Source organism: Bombus terrestris, chromosome 7, assembly GCF_910591885.1.
Source record: "Bombus terrestris chromosome 7, iyBomTerr1.2, whole genome shotgun sequence".
Classification (NCBI taxonomy): domain Eukaryota; kingdom Metazoa; phylum Arthropoda; class Insecta; order Hymenoptera; family Apidae; genus Bombus; species Bombus terrestris.
In genome coordinates, this window is record NC_063275.1 from 24,696,472 (window position 1) to 24,712,573 (window position 16,102).

Sequence of the window (16,102 nt, forward strand, 5' to 3'; positions counted from 1 at the left end):
GGGACTAAATCTGCGAGCTGTTAATTCGATGAACCATAAATCGCCAGCTTGTAGATATGGATGGATGGAACACTGTGCGTTTTTGTACAGAGCCCACCCATTTATCGGTGGATTTGGTTAGCTCCAACAGGTATATGTAAGTAAATGAACTAGTTTTTAGCGGAACGCTGCCAATTTTCTGCGACTGCTGATACAGTTCACTTTCACCGTTTTATTGGTTCGTTCATCCGTGAATCCAAATTTATGCCTAATACGAACATTAGAATTCGAGAGGCGATCGTTGAGCGGAGATAGCTGAATTTTTGTTCTCTCGTATCGTAGTTGATCGGCGATTTTACCGTCACCGGTGTCAATTTCGATTTTTCTATTTGTCTGCTCTGACAAATGTTACAGTTGTAAGCTATTACCGTGACACGGTATGTACGATATCGACATAACGTTCGATGATTGTATTCAGAATAGTTGTTACAATAGTTGAGATTCACTTTATATTTCTTAAAGTCGTTTCAGTTATTTACGCCGAAGCGATTTTCTTGCAGTTTCTATGCCAATTCCAGATAATTCGATTAATAACGTTGGAAAATTTCTCCTCGTAAATAGTTTCCCAGTAATCTTCCTTTGATTTCGCAAAAAGATAACTATTTAACCTGACGATTTTGTCCGACAAAGTCCCAGACGAGAGTTTTAACTTCCGATCATCTGTGCCGATTTTAATCTGAAACAATTTCAACGAAGGAATATACGAACACGTAATTACTCTGTATCTTCTACCGCGATACTTTTATCGGATCTTTAATCCTTCGTGTTACTACGTACGCTCCGTTTCAATTTCAATTTCTAAATAATTGAATTTCGATCTTTCGACCTTTAATTAACTTTCATCCACCTCGTGCAATCAGTGTAGCTTTTTGCGATTTTCTATATTCGCTGAAAGAATTTGCAAATTCGCAACTATCCGTCTTTGCCCAATTCGGTAACAAGAAAGAAACTAGATTAAGAGAGGAAATGAACGGGGATTAAATTTGATTTCTCGGCAAACCAAGCGTCGCGCGAACGACTTACCGAATCACATGCCATCCACTTTTCCTATTCCACCACCGCATGCCACGTAATTTTTGACCATTTTCTCGAATTAACGCCAAGAGACGAATTAAATTAAAAGAAACAGAAAACGAACAAAGATTAAATTCGATTTCTCGAAAAAGCAAACGTCGCGCCAACGAATCACGCGCGCTACATCCACTTCTATCGTTCCACCGCATTCTGTATAATTTTTGGCCGTTTCCTCGAATTAACCCCAAGGAACGAATTGAATTAAGAAGAAAGAAAAAAAATGAACGGCGATTAACTACGATTTCTCGAGAAACAACTTTGCGCAAACCAGTTTTCTTTTATCACCTTTTCCGCGATCCCTACTCCACTTGTCCGCTATATCTACCATTCACTTATTGCTTCACGACGAATCACTCTCTATCCGCTTCTACTATTTCACCGCAATCTGTATAATATCGCACACGTTCGTTCCATTTTGAGGCAGTTAGGGGAATCGCGTGCTACGCCTTGCGAGTCTTCCGCTGGCGCCGAATTTCATCGTCTCTCGTCGGGACGTACTTGATTTCGCTCATCCGGAAAACCTTAGCGAAGCATCAGGTGCTCGCAGGTGCAAGGTTAAATTGAATAGGCGCTCGTGAATATCAACGTCATCGTGTTACACGAGCAGAGGGAGTTTAAGCCTCCTTCTTCCGGCACATGCCGAAGTAAACACGGCGTCGCGACGCGCGAATAAGAACGCGAACGTTTCCTTTCTCTTTTTTTTCCCCGATTTCGTCGCGTTATATCACGACTTTACCTGCAGAGATCCTCCTTTTTACTACCTTGGTTTTTGCCTACGAAAAACACCGCGAAAGCTCAACGATCAACGTAAAGTAATCGGAAAGGATTCCTACGAGATTACGAGCGTTTACGAAAATTCATATTTTCACGACATTAACTAAAAACGTAGAAGCTAGAGATTTTTAATTTTTTTAATTTAAAATGTTTTTAATCGGACCCTTTTAACGAGATACTTTCGATACACGTCCGGGATAAACGTAAAAAGAAATCTAAGAATTCGACGCGGATATACCGCTAATAATAAATTAAATCAATTTTAAGAATGGAAATTACTCGAAATTTAAATAGATCGGAGCAAACGATTATGTTTTTTTTTCTCTCGCGAACAAATAGAATTCCTACGAAATGTTAAGTGTATCGGACGTAATACGCATTTAATACGTATACGTATATAAACCAACGATGTAACGTTTTATGTTAATTTTAAAAAGTGAAAAGAATCGTGAACGAATAGGTGTTATTGTTTGCTAATTCGTCAATTAATATCAGATATTACAGCCAATAGACCCGCAAGATGTCTTTATCTAAATCTTTATGTAATTCCGCCATCTACACGATCCTTTCTCGGTAATCTATTGATCGGATAGGTTACGAATTACATCATCCAAGGCATTTATTTCCAGACTATTGCCAATTCGAGCAACGAATTAGCCCGTTTTCTTCTATCAATAGATCGATACACTGGTCTTCGTATTACCATTTTTTCCTCCAAAAGATTATAACCTTTCTCGACGCTGTTTTTTATTTTATAACGTTAAAAAAATATCTGAAATCTCGACAAATCTTGTTTCAATCTAGGCGTTAAATATTTTCTTAGAAAATGAAAAGTATCTGTTTCGATAAAACACGAAAAAATCGTTAGCGATTCTTCGAGAATTCTCGATTCTTTGTTTCTTTCAATTTTACGTTAAAGATCTCCTCGAAGAAGAAAACAGCTTCTTCGACTACCGAAACAAGAGCGAAAAATAAAACGATCGAAACGCGAGGATTCCAAGATCTGGAACTTGGAAGGTCGCCCGAAAAGGATCGGAACACGACAAAATGGAAAGTATTGAAAAAGGGAAATAGCGAGGCTAGACATCAAACAAATCTCCACCGAGCAACACCCTCGAAATCAGCGACGGTTCGCATCCGACAATCGTTAATTCGTCGTCAAAGTATCGCGGGGACAGGCGCCAAGGTATCCATTAAGAGCAGTGAAAGCGGCTGGTTGTATCGTTCCCCGTCGTGTTTCCCTTATCCACCTGTTCGCAGCATTGTTTCTGACGCATTACGCGGCACTTTATTCCTGTGGGAAATCGCGTTAGCGAGCGCTTCTCCTCTTCTGCGGAGACAATACGTGAGAAGATGTAGATCGATGCGTTCGCTGCACCGGGATCGATCCCGACAGCGTTCTCACGGGACAGCCTGTACATATGCGCGTTTCCGCTCGAGGAAGCGACTTCCGTCGAATTCCATTGGCCATTCGTCCTGTACCGGGTGTCCGATTATTCACGTTTTAACGTTCGAATCGCTGGTTCTTAATACCGTTTATCGTACAAGGCATGGAACAGTCGAGGTTCCATTGCTTTGGATACGGTAAAGACGTAACATAGGGTATACAGAGTGAAACACGTAAATCGTTACAATTTGTACTCTCCAATACCATTATAGAAACGGACGTGAAATTTGGTCGCGTCGAATGATTCAGGGGGCTAACGATAAATTTAAGTAAGCAAGTGGCAATTTTTCGAAATGGAACTTACAGCGAAGAACAATTTTTAAGAGCAATTTTGGGTTTTTTCTCATTCACTTGTTAACGTCTATAATCCAAAGAAAGTACGAACGACGAAAGAATGAGAAGAAAATAGATCGCAGCATTCCTTGGTACTTCAAAATGTATCATGTAGCGATAAATCAAATTTCTAGATATTGTTGTAATCGAACAATCCGGTGGTATTTTCCCCTCGTTTTTATCAACGAGTGTTTGTTTGTCTTTTGCTCTGAAATAAATACAAACGAACGTAAAATGAATATAATATATACGGGTGTCTTTAAACGATATTTAATACTAGGAATATCGTGCTGACATTCTTTCCATTCGATAATTCATACAGCTCAAATTCAATTCCACCTAAAACGTCTTATCTCGATCGCGATGGTAAATCAAATCATCGGACAGTGAATCCTTTATCGCGAAAGAAAGTTCGTCGGAAGCATAGCGCAAGACAGCCTTTTCCATCTGGCATAGCGCCAAATCAGTATGTAATTTACCGTCTCCGTTTTGCTTACTTCCGTGGCGGTCACAATGCGTTCTCAGACTGCACGGGAAACTGGGTCAAGAATAGGTTGAAGGGAAAATACCACGAATCCCGACAACTTTCGGTATTTGCTCACCGTTTGAATTATCGATTGCATATTCAGGTAATAATTTTATTGGGACAATTCTAAGTAGCAAGCGATCGAAACGAATCGAAGGTAATAATTATTTCGAATGAAAGTTAACGAGCAGATCAATTTCTTTTTTAATTAACGTATAAATAAGTAAGAAATTGAAACGACAACGATGAATAAAAAACGGGTAATACTTTACAATTTGGCCTATATCTTCGAGCTTTTTCGAGCTTCAATACGTTGGAAAAGATTATTTGAAAAGATAAAATATCGCTTTAAAAAGTGTCGCAAACGATATAATTTCATGTTGAAACGAAAGCTAAGCTAAAACCAACTATTATTTCCAACTATTATTACGATCTTAAATAAACGACACTTACGATCGTTTGCGACATTTTTTAAAACGATATTTTGTCTTTTTAAGTAGCCCTTTTCAATGTATCGAAGTTTCAACCAAACCGATCAAATTATAAAATGTCACGAAAAGCTTATCCGTGCAACGTCCAGTACCGAATCGAAACACACGTGAAAACGATCAACGAGAATAAGTTTATCGATGTATCGATTCAAAGGTCTTCCCACGTCCATCGCGTTGACGTGTTTTTCGGCTGTTACTACTTTCGCTCTTCCTTTCGAAAATAACCTTCTTAAATAAAGAAGAGGGTTTCTCAAATAGAAAAGAAACGATTGAGAATATTTTTTGAGAATAAACTATCGATGAGATTTTTCTTTATGAATTACGAATATCATCCCATAACTTCGTAAAACGCTAATGATCGATCGTATGATTTTCTTCAAGTTCGTAAATAACTTTTCTCGTCACTGGCTCTCGTAAATCTCGTTTTTTCTTCTCTTCCTACGTAACTATTCGCATCCGTAACGTAGCAATTACTGGATGTTAGTCGCGTGTTATTAGAATCAATATTTTTGTTCTGTCAGACAGTCGCAGTGCGATAGAAAGACACTCTGTAATCTCTTGTTACGCTTAAAATGACACTGGATTTATATAACGAAAAGAAATCGTTGACGGGAAAGATCAGAATGTTGTCACTTTACGTTCGATAACTTCAATACGTTTAAATTAATTCGAAAAGATCGCAAATGAGAAATTGCAGAAATGCCGGATGATTTAAACGATGTAAATTAGTAAATACACCGAGTGTAAATTCATACCGAGTTCTAATGATCGAAAGCCATCAATCACGTGACGTAACAAGTAGCGTACAATTAAATTCCCATTAAGTACTCCGTTCGTGGCAATTATTAGCTTCTGTTTCTGCCAACAAGAAGAAAAATGATGCACGTATCATCGATCTTAATTTCTTTTCTCGTAGCCACGCGTAACGAGTTCGTTAATAAGGTGTTAAAGCTTGTTTCTTTGACAAAAAGTGACATTGCGAACCTTGCACTTTTCGATCGTAATTTTTCGCCAAATGCCAAAAATAGCACGCAACGAATGGAAAACTTTTCGAACGCACGATCGATACAAACTCGAAATCCAGCGAATTTTTAGCGAATTAGGGTGTTTCCTACCTCCTTCGTGTTCCTGCTTGAGAAACTCGTATTTCCGATGGTTTGGGATGGCTCTCGTCAGATGCATTCTTTAGTTACGCGACGTTTCTTTTCTTCGGAGTGACTTTGATCGAAGAAATCAGAATTCTTCGTTGCGTATTAAAATTCTCTCTCGTGCTCGTTATCCGCGATAGTTTAGCTTCAACAGCTTTTCAAGCACATCGTATACTTACTTTTCTTTTTGTCGTGCTCTTCGTATCTCCTTAACGTCACACAACGTATCTGCTAACGAAATACGGATGGAAAGGAACAAAAGCACGCGGTAGTACGAAAATGTCCGTCACTTAGTCGAAAATAACTCTGCAAGTGCGAGCGCACCATCTATCACTTTACCATGCTCACTTAAAGCTTCATCGTGTACGCATCGCACGTGCTAATCAAGCGAGCTTAATTTAACCCGTAATCCATAACCGATTACGATCCGCGTAATAAGGCTGTCGTAATTAATATAGTCAAGTATCTCGAGAAACGTGTATTTTGTGTTATTTTTCGTTCGCGTAACACCCGATATCGACGTTCATTTGCTTCCGAATCGGAACTTTTATTAACACATTTACCGACGAACGTATTTTTTAAGCTGATTTTCCACTCGCGATAATTGAATTCTACGTTGAAACGAACAACGTAACGCGTAACTGAATTTACGGTATTGAGCTTTACAAAATAGAATATGTAACATAGTTTGAACACTTTGGTTGGCGCATATTGCTGCAATTTCGTAAAAATGCACCGAATTAAATATCGCGCAACATAAAAGTGACAGGAGCAATTTGTATCTTTAAAATTTTATTTCGTTTATCTATTACCGAACTATCGTGTTTCATCGCTGTGCATATCATTTGCAATTGCGTATACCTACGTAGAGCTGGTCGAAGCAAGAATAAGGCTAACGCTAAAACTTTTAATTCGATCACCGTTTGCCGTAGGATCGTGAAATTACGCGCGATCGAAATTTCTAATATACGAAGCGATCGCCGGAATGAACCGAGAATTCTTAACAAACGTTACCGTTAAAACAATATACTTCCTGTTGTGTATTCGTTTATGGATCCGACTCTCTCGATTTCTAGACCATATATAGGTAATTTGAACTTTTTAAAACGTTCGAAAATCGTACAAAACCTGCCAAATTTTTCGCCGACAAAATTCCACTAACAAACTTTTTATCGACAACGCGGATAACCTACTCATCGACGATCCTACTTGTTCGCAAAATCCAGGAACCAATCTTCCAACATCCATCGTAAGAATCATCGAAGAAAACCGAATTCGCTTGGATGTAGCGAGAGAACCGAGGCGAAATCGGTCGTTAAATTGGCAAAGGAATAAGAGACGAAGAAAAGCTGGTATTACCGTCTCCTATTAATTCGACGATTAGCTGTCGCGAGGGCAGCAGTCAAACAAGAAAGAGTAGACTAATTCCAGGTTATCTTCGTCCATTCTTCGTCCCAACTCCACTTCTTCTTCCGTTCTCGTACACTCTGCTTCCTTGTTCTTCCGTCTCTTCGTTCTCTCCGGCCTTTCACGATCAGGTTAATTAACTCGATTATCGTTTTCTTTCTTTCTTCCGTTACAGGTGCGCACCTTGTTCGTGAGCGGCTTGCCGATGGACGCCAAGCCGAGGGAGCTATATCTGCTCTTCAGAGCATACGAGGTGAGTCTTCGTTATTTTACAAGTTAACCTGACCGGCCACCGTATGACCAGGGTATGACCTAACGTTTTTGAAACTAGTATTACTTTTTTTACTAATGCTCCTCCGAGCATACGACGCGAGTCTTGATTATTTTGCGAGTTAACTTAGCTCGCGACCCGTAATTGGGGCATGACCCAACGTTGAAGCTAATCTAACGTTTTTCGAAGTAATCCTACCTTTTTACTAATGCTCCTCGGGGCGGATCAGACGAGTCTTGATTATTTTACAAATTAACCTAATCGGTGAAAGTATACGAAGTACTAGTCTTTTACTAACGCTCTTCGGAGCATACGGGCTGAATTTTTTTATTATTTTACGAGTTAAATTAACTGGCCGCTGTGTGATCGAGCTATCACCTCGTACTAAAATTAACCTAACACTTGTGAAACTGGTATTGATTTTTCACTAAACGTGTCTATTTTCAGTATCGTTCTTCTTTTCCCTCTTTTTCCTCTTTCTTCTTTCTTTTTTGTCACATACTATAGTCTTTCGCTCTAACGAAGGTTCCGTTCGATTCAAACGTGGACTTTAAAATATAAAAGCGATTCAACGTTACTAATTCTTCGGTATATTACTTATACTTTATCGTTGGAACGCGCGTTCATCGTTGCGCGATTCAAGAAATAATTTACGTTTAGTTGTAATTTGAGAAAATTTTGCTTTGAAGAAAAAAGAGCGGAGTATTCCTGTCGAGTTGTTCTGTCAAGTTTATAAATCTTTTATATTGTTTATCGGAATTAACGCGAATAGGTGTTATGCGCTGCATGACGAGAAAACATATCGATGGAATCGCTTGAAATATGACGAGTAATTTACTTTGCTTAAATCCAAGTGTCGAAGAACGAGAAGCGTGTTACGTTTTAAAGTTCCAAAATCACTCTGATCGACGACTGCGTTCCATCGTTCGTCGTTCAATTCGTTTCAACTTTCGCCGATCGATGATAATCTCGAAATCGTAAAATTTAGAAAATTAGGAAATCATAAAATCTGGAGAATTAGAAAATCACAAGGTCATAAAATGTAGAAAATCAGAAAATTACGAGATCGTAAGATCTAGAAAATTACAAAATTACAAAATTACAAAATCGAATTTAGAAAATTACGAAACCGTACAATTTATTCTCGCGCGAATTTTGCGCTAACGATATAAAGAGAAAAAATGTCTACTCCAGGATTTTTCAAAGTTCCAGATATATAGCTGGAGAAGTAACGACGTTGACCGCGGTTTTTACCCAGAAATCGGAGTAGATATCGCGCCGGAGAATCCGTACGAATCGTTAAAGAGACACGATAAGGGTCGAAGAACGGAGTACATTTCACGTAACTTTCCCTCTTCCAATCGTGAGTTTTCAGATAAACGGGTTATTCGGCATTCGATTACGCGATTTCATCATCTCCTTCGTCGTAACACTCTCCAACTTACTTCTCTAGGGAGAGGCAGGTGATTCGACTTGCCTAAGCTTAAACTCGATCGAAATTTGTCGCAGGTGTCGGTTAATCAACTTTGGGTCGACTTAAGTAAACGCCGACTAATAGATTCGTGTGCTTACATTTAACGAACGTGGAATATTTATTCCCTTTGTCGCTTTCTCTGCCTTTCTTTCCTCGTAGTCTACTGTTCTTTATACGTGTTCTTTTCAATTTCTCATTCAACTGATAAATAAATAACGATAGTTGTACATGCACTGCAAAACACGTAGGATGCTCCTTCCTCGTTGATCTATTCATCTGTCGTAATTTATTAACGTTTAGATTATTGATTAGATTATTAAATTACTTGACACTTTTTAAATAATTATCCAATTAATTTTTAAATAATTATCCAATTATTGTGACTGATAGCTGTCGTTTTACTTTCTCGGTTATGTATCTACCTTTTGATTAATTTATCGTTGATCTGTTAATGAAACTAATAGCTCCGCTTGTTTAAAGTAAGAACGAGACGAATTTCGAATAAGTTTCAATAAATGATCATATCTTGTTAGAAAAAAATATCGTATTTGTAATTCGTTAGGATTTATACGTAATAGAGCTAATTTAAAACTAAGTACATATAAATGTAATCGGCAGTTTGCGTAAGCTCTGCGCGAAAATTCTGTTACGTGTTAGTTCGGTTGAAGAGTATCGGACGATACTTGGGTGAAATAGCATCATCGTTAATATAAACCATCTTTAACTCATTTGAGAGAGAGAGAGAGATTGCATTAAATTAAATTTAAGAGACAATTTGCAAATGTAAACGATCTTTTAATTGAATTGTATCTTGCAGTTGCGTTAAAAATTATCACTGGGATTTCCTTTATATCGCTATCAAAGCAATTTAGTTTTGTTCAGTATGAAGGATTAATTTGCTTCAAACGAGTAGTATTGGATAATATCGATCCAATGGCACTTGTAGAACTATCGCTTAAACGAGAGCTACTTGTACAACAGCTGAACATATTTCGTATAACTTTATACGCGAAAATTAATTCTTTTTATAGACGAGATGAAATCGACTGCTCAACGATCCTTCTTTGATCGGACGTCAATTATTTCGTACGTTATTTAGAAGGTTGTTACTTAATTTTAGAACATTGATTTCCAATATAAATTATAGTTTCCTATATTCGACGAATTATTGTTCCAAACATCTTTCGTATTTGCTTTTCATGTCGAATCAGACTCTACGAAAAGGGATTCATCGATTATCTTAATTATCCTATCGACAGACAATCTGCGACAAATTCAAATTCCATTTAAATTTTAAATTATCTCGAAATTCCATATTCAGTTCACTCTTTGTCTACGAGACTTTTCGATTCTTGTAATTATGCAAAGTATTTAAAAAAAAAAGGCTCATTCCTATCAAAGTCCGAGGAGAAATCAGTTTTCACGAGTTAGAATTCAAGAATATACCTTGCTGCCAAAACCTAATAAGGAGTGATGTAAGATATAGCAGGAGAAATACATTATTATTAAAACGAAAAAAATTAATTTTTCTACCTGCCGAAGCTTCGCGTTATTGTCCAAAATCTCAAATAAATCGACTCCATGTTAGCAAATATTTCAAATTTAATATATCCGAAATGCGATAACCCGATGACAAATTTTCATGCGAATTTCTATTTTTCTACGTAGGAGAGGAAAATGCCGAACTCGGACGGAGATTCGTTTTATTTATTAATCGTTATAACGAGTACTTTGATTTAGTTATTTCGCATATTTTTATACGTCATGCGCGTTCGATGCAATTTTACATCTCTAAATTAAATATAATAAATACATAAAAATTCGCAGCGCGATAACAACATTTTCGGTATCGCGTGAAGAGGAAATTACGTCCGGCGTAATATCTTTTCTGAAACGTTGAAAGTCAACACCGCGGATCGAAAGGACACGATGGATTTGCGAGGAAAATCTTGGAACAGAGAGGCAGAGCAATTCTATCGGCGATTCTCTCTTTTTTTTATCGTTAAAATTGTCACGGCCATTGGGATATTCTCGTCTGCGGCTGACACGCCGTTATCCTCCTCCACTGTCACAGAATTCTGCCTGCACGCTCTGACAGCCGACAGCAACCATCCACATTTTCATTGTCCTATTTTGACCGTTATCGTTGGCTTTCTCTCTATCGATCGAATTAATCCAGCCTAATTTAGCTGCAATTTATTAATATTTGATTAATAACCGAAACATCGAGGGATCGATAGTACGAGTACAAGTGAAATACGATGACAATGACGATGATATATTTGGTTTATCCCGACCGATGTTTGCGATATTTTCCAGAATTGCGGATAGAAATTAAATATCGCGTATGACACGTGGTTTGTTCTGACCAATATTCGACTAATATTTGATGTTTTAATACGGTACCGTCGTAATAGTGTTGATTGCGAATAATTGATGTTTCGATAGAGACTAAAGATAACGGTATACGTGTATGGAAATGAAATGTTTGTTCGACGATAATACTTCGATTACGTCGATTAATCACGAGTTGATATATAATATTTTATAGGATATACGTTAAAGAGGAGTTCGCGATAATACGTAATGTTATTTAATTTGTTGGAATATTCGATGCTATAGAAAATTAGGGGCCATATTGTACGTTCAATTTAGATATAACGACGATGATACGTTAATTACGTCTATTAGCGTTGAATTAATGTTTAATATTTCGTATCATAGGCATAAAAGAGAAATTTCGGAGATAAAGCGTAGAGATAAAGCGTAATAATACTTAATTAGGAATATTCGATTCTCTAGGAAATTAGATATAATACTGTCGGTGTATGGAACTTAAATACAATAACGACGTTTCAATTACGTTCAGTCGTATTAAATTAATAAGAACGATCGATATCAAGCATTAAAAACCGTTTGCCGTACGCGTACATTACAAATCTGGGATTCGAAATACGATAGACACGAGGTAATTATCATTTAGAGCAGCTCGAAAAACAATTTCCTCGAATGTGATAGAAGCGTTTTTAAAAGTATCGTAATTTATTTAAATTGTATGTTAGATAAAAATTATATTTTCTCTGATATTTGCTTGGTTAAAGCGATACGATAATATAACTGCAGCAGTGATAAGGGAACGAAAAACGGACAATGAGAATGATAAGAGGGAGAAGTATAATATTTGATCGCAACGCTGATCGGACGTTTGCCATTTGATTAAATTAACTAATTAAATCGCGAGCGTGTTAACTGAACGTGAATTAATTAATCTGCTCGTAGATTGGCAATAGCGAAAATTAAAAATGAGCGACATTTATCTTGCATATTGCGTCCGATTTAAATAATAATGGCTACGAGCAATTAAAGTAATATTACGTTATATCAAATAACCTACTTATAGACTCGTATAACGTACGATACAAGAAACACGATCGATATACGACAGTCCGTGATATCGATATCGTTTCTTTTTTAAATTAATCAAGCAATCTTTCAGCTCTCTGGATCTACGTTTTACATAATTCATTTCGTTAACAATGGTACAAGATTTAACGAAATCTACATAATTTACCACATTACGCTCTCAGAGGATTTGCTTTGTTAATAAATAATAGACTTAGCGTTACAGTTAACTTCATTCGGAGTGAACAGTAGAACACTCCTATTGTATTATATTATATATCAGAATACTACTCGAATCTAACAACTTGAAACTTTAATTTTCTTCCCTTCTATATAAATTTGATTAACATTGATTAACTTTTACTAATTTTTACCTTCATTTATATTCACCGTTAGAATGATATCCTATCGCATTGTACGTAAACTCGTAGTATCACCTCATATATGCTTCCTTTACTTACTTTTTCCAGCTATTCTGATCTCAGAATTTTTTTTTAGCAAAAGTAGTATAATACGCAAAACCCTTTTATCTTTCTAAACTACGTCGCATTATAATATAATAGTACATTTCGTTGCAATCAATTCACAATCAAATAACAAATAGGAAATTTGTATGATAATAAATTAATAGATAAAAATCCTCTTCGCGCAACGTTCTCTCACATAATCGCCACGCTTCGTCACATTTTGCACGATACATTTCACTAGCAAGTAACGTTCGAAACTCCAAACAAAGACTCTCCTGTACCAGTACGTAGGTACGTTATATCCTTAATACTCCTTTACATAATTTCTACGCTTGATCATGTTGTAATAGTTTCTGCATAAATCTATTTCGCTATTAAATAACAGATAATACATTTTCATAATACATAGCACATAAAAGTTTTTGCACATACAGTGGCAAGTGAAAGTTCAAAGAGTAAAACGGAAAAAAGGCGCTGTAATTTTGCGAAATTGAATTTCTAGTTAACGGAAGACTCGAATGACATAACGTGCTCGCGCGTCCTGAAACGCGGAGCGTTTAGCGCAGAAAAAATGTATCTGTAATACAAATTTTACTTATGCTCGTACAGGCTGGCCGAAAAAGCCGCTAAATATTTATCGCCAGTTATAATAAACGTTCGAAATTTCCTCTTTCTGATAGAAGGCAGGCTTTCGTTCGCCAAATTCCTTCGAAGACTCCTGCTCTTGTAGAAACATCGGTAAATGCATTTGTGTCTGTATCGCGATTCTATATAAAAATTCTATTAAGATCGACTTTCTCGGAAATATTCTTTAAACGCTTATAGCTCTTCGATAAAGCACTTTGGGACATAAGTTTGTACGAAGTCTTCTTAGCTACTCGACTAGGGCTTGTAATCCCGCGGGACTCGTTATTTTCAATCCCGCGAGATCCCGCAGAGAAGATATATTTAATAAGGAAACAAATTTTCTCTAATTTAGGATAATCATTCTTAACGATGAAAATCAAAATCAACCGAACAGAAACGAAATCTAGATGTAAATTCGATTGAAAGCAGCTTCTTTTTTAGATACCGTATTACGATTGAAAGACTTACTATGTCCAAACGAGACGTCAGGTTGCCGACGATATATTTTATTTAAAAATCATAAACGAAATACACGTAGATTTGCAAACGTAAAACGGAAGAGATTTTGTTACGCGTTTCTTATGTAAACATTTTGTCACTTCGATGAAATTCATTATTTTCAAGTACTGAAACCTTTCAGCCTCTCGTAAATTAGCAAATTTTCATATCAATAATTTTTAACAACGACGATCATCATTATCAATGATAATTTTATATCGAATATTCGAATTACGAAGCAAAATATTACCTGGGACTATTGCACGTTTCGTCGTGCGCGTCGTCGTCGTTCGTATAGTTTTAGTTAGACGCACAGACCAGTAACATCGTACGGAATCCCGCAATTCCAATTTAACGTAATGCGGGGCCAAGAAATGGCGCGGGACTGTGGGATCCCGCTTTTTGGGATTCCAACCCCTACGTTCGGCCTCGTTAACACGTACTACCTATAAGTTTTGTCCCGACCTTTCCTGTTCCAGCCTGTATACACAAGTATCGATTTAAAACTTTCTTTCGTCCGTCGTTGTAACCCGTAAGCTTCGTCCCGTTTCGCACGATCCATTTCACTGCCGACTAACGTTCGAAACTTTCGATAAAAACCTCTGGTTCGCAAAGCCGCGGGTAAAAGAAAAAGAAAAAGCAAAAGGACAGGAAACAACTTTCGCAAGCACTCGAGCAGCACGAGGCAAACTGCAATTCGACGCCGCGTCGATTTTTCCCAGGCATCGATCGCGGCGAAGAAAACACTCCGCTGCGAATTCCCTTTTTCTCCAGAAAAATTTTGCACCGTCGACGAAAATCGTCGCGTCGTCGAATCCGCGTCCAACCTCTTCCGTCGAGATTCGCTCGAAGGAAACAAACGACACGAAAGTAACTCACGATTGAAGCTCACCGGGAACTCTTAGTAGGATTCATCGATGAAATAACGGCCACTTCAGCCGATTTCTCGAAAAATCTATCGCCCGCGATTCGTTATCGTCGTCCGCGACAGACTTTCTTTCTTTTCCTCGGTTCATCCTGCGACCAACGAGTTCTACGATGGTACAGAGAGGAGACAATATTTCGCGACCAAAATTACAAACATCTTTCGTATTCGTAACCCATTCGGAGATTATTTGCTTCAGAGATTATTTTTATTTATTATATTTCTTCGCGATAGTGTTATCGAATCGATCGTATTTCAAACATATCGAAACGGTTATCGTAGTCAGCGAGAGTATAGATTTTATTTATACAAGGATGAAAAGATCGTGGCAAGCAAAAGGTGCGGATCTTACGAAACGGAATGTGAAAGACTGAAACATGTAGCGAGGAGATGCAACAAAATAGGAAAAGCTGACGAAGATCCAAAGGGAATACTCGATGAATCCGGAGAAGAATATCCATGGATGGCAGAATTATCGAAGAAAAGATAATCACGAGTAACGAATCATGGTAAAAAGTAAACACGAGGCAAGCAGGACGAATGTAATACATACATAGATGCCATCGATCACGAAAGACCGGCGATAAATAAAGCTACCATTCCATAAATCTTACTCGTTTGATACGCGCAGTTTTTTGGATAAAGAATGATTAATCAAATATCAAGTCGCAAAAGAGTTCGAACCGATGCTCGTTGCTCGAATATCTCTCTGTGATATTAAATTTCGTCATTATCCAATTAATCGCTCGATGCTGATAAAATACCCGGTGCATCTACTTGTTAAAGTCCGCACAGAGTTAAAAATTGTAGAAAGTTGCACTTGGAACTTACACGCTCTTGTTAACAACCGTGTAAGCTACCGTGTAAAAGAAATCCGACGTTTATATCATCTATAATCAGTTCTTTTTTTAATAAACCTTCTTAAAGTTTAAATCGTTACAAACTTTGCATCGTTTGTAATATACCGACTTATCTATATAACGATGTAATACAAAACCCGGTTTCCAATGATAAAATAATAATAGTGACGGCAGGGTAATAATTAAGTAAAGCTTGAAATCTCATGGCTCTGTTCTAGCGAGGCTATGTTCGATCGTAATATCGTGCAAAAGAAAAAATATACGTGAACTTCGAAGCTTCGGAGGATTATCAGTTCATGGAGGAACAAATTCTTCTTCTTTTTTTTTTTTTAATGCTAA

General features: G+C 37.3%; 1 protein-coding gene across 4 annotated transcripts in view; it reads left to right on the forward strand.

The window, feature by feature from the left end:
- LOC100645197 (protein couch potato) overlaps positions 1-16,102 on the forward strand; it is a 198,179-nt gene that overhangs the window by 78,260 nt on the left and 103,817 nt on the right. For all 4 annotated transcript variants that reach the window (XM_048407170.1, XM_048407172.1, XM_048407171.1 and 1 more), the window contains exon 2: positions 7,415-7,492. In XM_048407170.1, coding sequence (XP_048263127.1) covers positions 7,415-7,492 — 78 coding nt within the window. The remainder of the gene's footprint in view (positions 1-7,414; positions 7,493-16,102) is intronic.